At 50.4% G+C, this 8,916-nt stretch overlaps 1 protein-coding gene across 1 annotated transcript; it reads left to right on the forward strand.

Moving 5' to 3' along the window:
• Window positions 1-226: 226 nt before the first annotated feature.
• Window positions 227-2,803, forward strand: LOC134362793 (melanoma inhibitory activity protein 2-like; the record flags this gene model as incomplete). Its single annotated transcript, XM_063078069.1, has 2 exons — window positions 227-1,759; window positions 2,702-2,803. Coding segments are annotated over 2 exons (1,635 nt in total), but the record flags the coding sequence as incomplete, so codon positions are not given.
• Window positions 2,804-8,916: the final 6,113 nt, after the last annotated feature.

Below are 8,916 nucleotides of genomic sequence, written 5' to 3' on the forward strand. Positions count from 1 at the left end.
CTTTCTAGCAAAAGAATTAAAGGAACAGAAATCTAAACATTGTGAGCAAGATGAATTGATGGCGGATATTTCAAAAAGGATACAGTCCCTAGAAGATGAATCGAAATCCATCCAGTCACAAGTAGCTGAAGCCAAACTAATCTGCAAAATATTTCAAATGAATGAAGAACGTCTGAAGGTGGCAATAAAAGACGCCTTGAATGAAAATTCCCAACTTCAGGAAAGCCAGAAACAGCTTTTACAAGAAGCGGAAGTATTGAAAGAACAAGTGAGTGAACTTAATAAACAGAAAATAATATTTGAAAACTCCAAAGTCCAGGCAGAACGAGTTCTGAGTGATAAAGAAAATCACATCAAGTCTCTGGCTGAACGCTTGCTCAAGATGACAGACTGGGCTGCTGTGCTTGGAGAAGACATGATGGCTGATGACTTGGAATTGCAGATGAAGAGTGAATCACAAAAGGGTGCTCGCTTAGATGATCTGCCAAAAGGAGCTTTGAAGAAACTGATTCACACTGCTAAGTTAAATGCTTCTTTCAAAACCCTAGAAGGAGAAAGAAACCAAATTTACACTGAGTTGTCTGAAGTAGATAAAACAAAGGAAGAGCTTATAGAGCATATTACAAATCTCCAGACTGAACAAGCATCTTTACAGTCAGAAAACACACAGTTGGAAAGTGAAAATCAGAAGCTTCGGCAGAAACTTAAAGGAATGACTGAACTGTATCAAGAAAATGGAATGAAACTCCACAGGAAGTTAATAGCAGAGGAAAAGGACCGGTTAGAGAAGGAGGAGAAACTTTCCAAAGTAGAAGAGAAGATGAGCCATGCAGCTGAGGAACTGGAGACCTACAGAAGGAGAGCCAGAGATGCAGAAGAAGAATTGGAGAGAAGCGTTCGTTCTTATCAAGGGCAGATGACTTCCTATGAGAAAGAAGCGCATGGCAGCTGGGTGGCAGCTGAGACTGCTGAAAGACACCTCAGGTATTTAAGGAAAGTAAATGTTTCCAAGAGACAAAAATTAGCTGAAAAAGAGTTTAAATTTGAACTTTTCAAAAAAGATCCATATGTAGTTGATGTTCCAAAGACAGCATTTGGCGGAGAGCATTCCCCATGTGGTGCCTCACCAGTGGGTCGACCTTCATCTGAAACGAGAGCTTTTCTCTCTCCACTCAGACTCGCACCTTTGACTCCAGGGCGAGGAGGAGGAAGAGGCTCAAGAGGCCCAGAGAATACTCTGGATCACCAGATGACCAATGAAAGAGGAGAATCGGGCTGTGATAGGTTAACCGATTCTCATGGAGCACCATCTGGGTACCTGTCACCTCCGTGGGAACAGCACCGGAGGATGAGGATCCCTCCACCAGGCCACCCATGTTCTGATCCAGCTCTTCTTCCACGAAGGCAAGACGGATTTGATTCTAATCCTGGTGGACCGTCTGGCCCAGCAGAACTCAGAAGTTTTAACCTGGCTTCTTTGGATAAAGTGGATGGGCCAAAGCCCTCACAAACGGAATCCAGCAGAAATGATACAAAAGACGACCTTGGTAATGAAAATGTGCCTCATTCATCTGTGCCTGCTGAAAGGGAAGCGTGTGGCCCTGGCTTTGCTCCTCCACCTTTTCCTGCAATCAGAGGTCCATTGTTTCCAGTGGATAGGAGGGGTCCATTCATGAGAAGAGAACCTCCTTTTCCTCCACCTCCTCCAGGAAGCATGTATGCAGCTCCTCAAAATTATTATCTCCCAAGGGATTTCCCTGTGCAGCCACCACCTCCGTCTGGGTTCCTGTCACCTCCGTGGGAACAACACCGAAGGATGATGATTCCCCCACCAGGCCACCCATGTTCTGATCCAGCTCTTCTTCCACAAAGGCAAGACGGATTTGATCCTGATCCTGGTGGACCGTCTGGCCCAGCAGAGCTCAGAAGTTTTAACCTGGCTTCTTTGGATAAAGTGGATGGGCCAAAGCCCTCACAAATGGAATCCAGCAGAAATGAAACCAAAGACGACCTTGGTAATGTAAATGTGCCTCATTCATCTGTGCCTGCTGAAAGGGAAGCAAGTGGCCCTGGCTTTGCTCCTCCACCTTTTCCTGCAATCAGAGGTCCATTGTTTCCAGTGGATAGGAGGGGTCCATTCATGAGAAGAGAACCTCCTTTTCCTCCACCTCCTCCAGGAAGCATGTATGGAGCTCGTCAAAATTATTATCTCCCAAGGGATTTCCCTGTGCAGCCACCACCTCCATCTGGGTTCCTGTCACCTCCGTGGGAACAACACCGAAGGATGATGATTCCTCCACCAGGCCACCCATGTTCTGATCCAGCTCTTCTTCCACAAAGGCAAGACGGATTTGATCCTGATCCTGGTGGACCATCTGGCCCAGCAGAACTCAGAAGTTTTAACCTGGCTTCTTTGGATAAAGTGGATGGGCCAAAGCCCTCACAAACGGAATCCAGCAGAAATGATACCAAAGACGACCTTGGTGATGTAAATGTGCCTCATTCATCTGTGCCTGCTGAAAGGGAAGCAAGTGGCCCTGGCTTTGCTCCTCCACCTTTTCCTGCAATCAGAGGTCCATTGTTTCCAGTGGATAGGAGGGGTCCATTCATGAGAAGAGAAACTCTTTTTCCTCCACCTCCTCCAGGAAGCATGTATGGAGCTCCTCAAAATTATTTTCTACCAAGGGATTTCTCTGTCCAGCCACCACCTCCATTTGCAATGAGAAATGTCTATTCACTGAGGGGATTTCCTCCTTATGTTCCTCTAGGAGCTGGATTGTCACCTCCACCCCCACATTCTGAAAGTAGGGGTGAGTTCCCTTCAGGGTCGATTCCGTGCTCAAATGAGCCTGCTCCTGAAATCCAGAAGCACAGCAAGAAACCTGATGATATTTTTGGTCTCTCTTCATAAATAGTTTTGACTTATCTTTCATTTTCAGTTTAAGTAACTACAATTTTTGCTCAAATTGAAGCTTAATGGAATTATAATTCTCAGGATACTATTTTGTAAGTAAAGATGATTTAAATATGAATTTCGTGAGTAAATTATTTCCATTTTATTTTATCCTAGATTGTATAATTATTTTAATTTGATTAACTAACCCACTATTACATAAACAATAATGGGAAATTTATTTAGGTAATCTTGCAGTTGGGGATGTTTTAAACTCCAAGGGCTGTGTCTTTATGCCAAGAACTGTATTTACTACGGTTGTAGACAAATGTGAAAGTAACTTTATGCTTAATTAAATTTTCATTGATTTAAAGACTTGCTTGGTATTGATAATAATAATAAAATCAGCTAGGTTTTTAATTAAAAAAATCACAATGTACCCCATAAATATGTACAGTTATTAGGTGTCCGTTAAAAATAATAATAATCTTTTAAAATTACCAAAAGAAATTGTGGATCTAAGACCCTTCAAGACCCTCTATTTATAAAAACTTGCTGTCGATGGATATTTTTATGCTCTTAAAACATGAAATCTAAGCCTCTGTCCATGCTGCAATGAAAAAGTCTGTGGTGAGAAGATATGATAAGAAGATGAAGCATATTATTAACCAGTGTTTATGTGTTTCATAGACCTTTACTATCTAGAAAGAAACCTGTAAGGAGGGTATAATGATGCTTCTATGGTTCTAATTTAAATTTTTTATGAATAGAAAACAGTGAGCACTGTATACAGGTAAAAAGCCATATAACATCCTGCATATATGGGTATCTGAGAACTTCAAAATGTTTGTGGAAAAATAGAATTGAAAGATAATATGAATCTTCCCTGAGCTTTGTGAAGTGCCGCCGTACATGGAGATGTGTGTATTATATAATTATGCATGTGTGTGTGTAATTGACAGTTAACGTTTTTCTGATGATAAAAATAATACATTACTGCTAAGTTTTGCTTGAAATATCTGAAGAATATGCACCAGTCAATCTTTAGGTTAAAATTAAGGATGATTTCCATGTGACCGCAACGTTAAGAACTTTAATCCTTGGGGAAAAAAAAATCATTCAACTCTATAGCGCCTATATGGGTGGTATGCATTAACAAAATAAATGAGATTTTCTTCTCAGTTTTTGCAAAAAAAAAAATTTTTTTTTTGTAAAATAGGGGAAATTCTCTAGAAAATTCTTTGATATTTCTTATCTAGAAAATAATTTGGTAAGTCTCCTATTTATGCCTTAGAAAAAAGACAGTATGTGGCATTACACTCTGGTGCTTTGTACTCTGTCAGTGCAGCTAAGCTGGGAATTAATTACATTTTCCACAGTTTCCTTCCGTCTCTTCTTCCAGATTAGAATTGGCCAAGAAAGAAACTTGCAGAATATTGGAAACTGGAAATGAGGCAGTGGCCATAACCATCTGCAGATCTTTTCTCAGGCAGATTCAGAGAGAGACAGAAGAAGAGGCCGGGCCCATGTGGGTAAAAACCTCCAGCCGAGTCTGTGAAGTGACGTATCCCGAGGTTGTCCTGAGGGGAGTGCTTCCGTTTTTCTTTGTTCACGGATGTTCTCCTCAAACCAAAGCCATTTTTCTGGAAATTTTCTTCTCTAAAGCTTCTTGGCCTTTAAAAACCTAGTATTTGTCAGTTGAGTTTTGGTGCAGCACCAAAGACCCTCCACAGTCATCTGAAGTGGCTGCTGAAGCACTTCTTCTGCAGTTAGTGTCTCTGTGAAGCTCAACTTGCTTCACGTTCTTCCACCAAAGCAACGTGTTGCCACAGATTCCTGCAGCAGCAGGTAGGAGAGTCCAGCTGCTTCTGAGGAGCGTCAGCGCTGCAGCGGCCTCCTCAGCGCTCCAGCGCTCCCGCTCCGCTGCAGCCTCTGCCCCGCTAGAGCCGCTGCCCGCGTGCTCCCGATCCCACTGCAGCGTCGGCCCATTGGAGCTGCTGCCGCCAGCTCCCGCTCCCTATGCAGCCCCCCTTTCCAGCCTCTGCCCCTTTCCAGCCGCTGCCCCGCTGCAGCCGCTGCATGCACGCTCCCGCTCCTGCTCCCGCTGCAGCCTCTGCCCCGTTCGAGCTGCTGCCGTGCGCTCCCGATCGCGCTGCAGCCTCTGCCTGGCTCGAGCCGCTGCCCTGGCGCTCCCGATCCCGCTGCAGCCTCTGCCCTGTTTGAGCCGCTGCCCGCGCCCTCCCGATCCCGCTGCAGCCCGTGCCCCTCTCGAGCTTCTGCCCCTCTCGAGCAGCTTCCCCCCCGCTCACGCGCCCGCTCCCGCCTCCGCCTTTGCCCAGCTCCAGCTATTGCCCGCGCCCTCCTGCTCCGGCTCCAGCCTCTGCTCCGCTACAGCTGCTGCCCACTTGCTTCCGATCCCGCTGCAGCGTTTGCCCTGCTGGAGCCGCTGCCCGCGCTCACGATCCCGCTGCAGCCTCTGCCTCTCTAGAGCGGCTGCCCGCGCGCTCCCGCTCAGGCTGCAGCCTCTGCCCAGCTGGAGCCACTGCCCGCGCGTTCCCGATCCCGCTGCAGCCTCTGCCCCGCTCGAGCAGCTGCCCGCACGCTCCCGATCTGGCTGCAGCCTCTGCACCGCTTGAGCCGCTGCCCCCGCGCTCCCGATCTGGCTGCAGCCTCTGCCCTGCTCGAGCCGCTGCCTGCGCGCTCCCGATCCCGCTGCAGCCTCTGCCTGGCTGGAGCCGCCGCCCGTGCGCTCCCGCTCCCCCTGCAGGCTCTGCCCGGCTAGAGCCGCTGCCCACCCGCTCCTGATCCCGCAGCAGCCTCTGCCCCGCTCGAGCCGCTGCCGCTGCCTGCGCGCTCCCGATCGCGCTGCAGCCTCTGCACCGCTCGAGCTTCTGCCCGCACGCTAGCGCTCCAGCTCCCGCTGCAGTCTTTGCCCAGCTCGAGCTGTTTCCCACCCCCTCCTGCTCCCGCCCCACCGCAGCCTTGGCCCAGCTCCAGCTGTTGCCCACGCCCTCCCGCTCCCGCTGCAGCCTCTGCCCCGCTAGAGCCGCTGCCCGCCCACTCCCGATCTAGCTGCAGCCTCTGCCCCTCTCGAGCCTCTGCCCCTCTCCCGCCGCTGCCCCGACGCTCACGCTCCCGCTCCCGCCTCCGCCTTTGCTCAGCTCCAGCTGTTGCCTGCACCCTCCTGCTCCCGCTCCAGCCTCTGTCCCGCTCGATCCGCTGCCTGCGCACTCCCGATCGCGCTGCAGCCTCTGCACCGCTCAGCCGCTGTCCCCGCTCTCCCGATCTGGCCGCAGCCTCTGGCCTGCTCGAGCCGCTGCCTGCGCGCTCCCGATCCCCCTGCAGGCTCTGCCCGGCTCCGGCCGCTGCCCGCCCGCTCCTGATCCCGCTGCAGCCTCTGCCCCGCTTGAGCCGCTGCCCGCGTGCTCCCGCTCCCGCCACAGCCTCTCCCCAGCCAGTGCACCTAAAAGGAGGGCGGAGGTTCTGGATCCCAGGGAAAGAGAGCGAGAAAGCGGAATGACACGGGGTCTTGAGGCTGCACTTTCCTGTCCCTCAGCTCAGGTCCCGTTGCGCTGTCCGAACACCTGTGTTTAAATCTGCTCTGCTATCTAGAAACCTGCAGACCTCTATTTCCATGTCAGGGTAGAGAGGACCGTCTCATTCTTTTTTTAAAGCTGCATCAATTATGATTTTACCATCATGTATTTACCCCGTGCCCCACGGGTGGACACTCAGGTTGTGTCCAGGTTGTGCTGTCCTACACAATGCTGCAGTGAGCATCCTGGTGTCCTTCAGAGATTTCTCTGGGTTTGGGCCTAGAGGTGACACTGATGGGACAAAGAATATCCACATGGAAAATACTGAAAGATAGGACCAGATTATCTTCCAAAGGCTGCAGTTTTATTGCTACCAAGAGTATGTGAGGCAATTTTAAATTGAGTTGAATTGTGGATGTGTTGAGTCTAATCAAAATTCTAGTGTTGGTCTCTTCATTGTCTGAGGTATTGCGTCAGGCCTCTGGAGACAGGTGCGTGCATGAGATGACTCCTGGCTTCCAGCTGTCTACACCATGTGTAACATGGCTGTCGGATGACTCTGGCGGCCTGCGGTCCCACAGTCAACTTTGTCATTCTCTTCTCCCCATTAAAATACAGATTGAGTACCCCTTATCCAAAATGCTTGGAAAGTATTTTGGATTTAGGATGTTTTCAGATTTGGGAATATTTGGAGAATACATTTGCAGAATGCTCCAATGAGCATTTCCTTTGAGTGTCATGTTAGCACTCAAAAAGTTTAGGAGTTTGGATTTTTGGATTAGAGACTCTTAACCTGTATATAAATATCCCAGACATTCTGTTTTCTACTATTCTTGGAGTTTCAGGTCCTCAAAGGAGCACAAAAATATTTTGCCAAACCACAGTTCTAATTTGTGATGTTTAAGATGTGGCTTTTGTATTTGCAAACTCGAATTGTTGTGCCAGACGCTCCAGCCTTGCCACCCAGCAAAAGGCCCCATGGAAGATTCTGCCAAAGAAATGCCAGATGGGCCAAGGCATCCAAGGTCTCAGGTGACTGGCCAGGGCAGCTCCAGTTGGCCGAGTTGTGCTAAGAGAGGGTCGCCTGGTGGGCAAGAGCCTGCCCATGCTACCCGAAGGGACAAGCAGTGTGAGTTAACATTTATTTATCGAGCTATGAGTATCAACGGGGAAGCGTGTTATACGCTTTACAAGGATCAACCAAGAGACAGGACTTGTTGCTTATCTACCTGAGGGCTGAGAAACTAGGATGCAGAGACTGGATGTGGGCTGCATAGCAAAGGCAATACTTACCCAAAGGAGTCAACGTATGATGGTGGCATTTCAGGACATAACTGAGTTCTCTGGAGTCAGCCTGAGGCCCTGCTCTGGGTGGTGGTGGCCAGTGTCCCTCCCCACCCTCTGGGCCTCCCATCTTACCTCCTAGCACCCTGTCTCTCTGAGCCTAAATGCCAGGGACCAAACCAGGAGGCTGGCAGCCAGCCTGGTCCACACCATGGGCCCCTCCTCCATGGTCCCAAATCCTTCCTTGCACTTTCTGGACAAAGCATGGAGCAGTTAGCTTCCAACCCTCGTACAAACACTGATGATCACAGCCCCATGTGGGGAGGGAGGCCGGTGTGTGCCGTGAGATGACCCCGCCCAGCCCCTGACCCCTGCCCACATTGATGCCGCATTTAGAGAAGAGATGGCCTGACCCCTCACCCACACCAAGGGTACCAAGGAGTCAAGTGTTGAGGTTAGAGGCGGGGATATCAGGGAGGTGAGCTGAGACCAGAGGGTGAGGTGAGATGCCCTCGTTCACATCAAGCCAGAGGAAGAGGGCTTTAAAGAGAGCTTTAGGCTTTGAGGTGTCCTCCGCAGGTGGAGAAATCCAGTGGACTGATGCCTCACCCCCACCCCCACCCCAAAGTCTAGAGGGCAAGAGACAGGCTGGCTGCTTTGATGGCGGAGCTGAGGAGAGGGCCGACGGCCCAGGTGAGGGCCTCGTGTGAGAGAGTCGGCGTGGAATCTCACAGGCCCAGTCCCAGGAGGCAGCCTGGGCAGTGAACAGATGCAGGCCAAGAGAAGGTGGGGCTGCCGCTACCCGTCAGGGGCTCCTTGGTTCTCTGAGGCCCACACAAAATATTCTAGTCAGGGGGACAGTGGGGACCATGTCCGGGCTCTGAAGACCCTTGGAGATGCCGATGAGAGAAAGAGGCGTAGCTTTCAACCTCCGCCAAGCCCAGAGCACAGTTCAGCTGGAGGCTGACCACGCCTGCTGCCCGGCCGAGGCTTCCCACCCCACCAGGCCGGGGCAGCAGGAGCGGCCTCCACTTCAAAGCAGGGGACTTGACGATGACGTCAGGCCCTTTTTATTGTTGGGCCTGGACGTGAGCCGAGCGGTGCTGTGTGACGTGAAGTGGTGGAGACCACGGGTATTTCCCTACCAAGAAGCAGCCTGGGCCTGTCAGGTTTCCATCTGGCCGTGGGAGGACTGGCCAGCAG

Source organism: Cynocephalus volans, chromosome 14 (assembly GCF_027409185.1).
Source record: "Cynocephalus volans isolate mCynVol1 chromosome 14, mCynVol1.pri, whole genome shotgun sequence".
Taxonomy (NCBI): domain Eukaryota; kingdom Metazoa; phylum Chordata; class Mammalia; order Dermoptera; family Cynocephalidae; genus Cynocephalus; species Cynocephalus volans.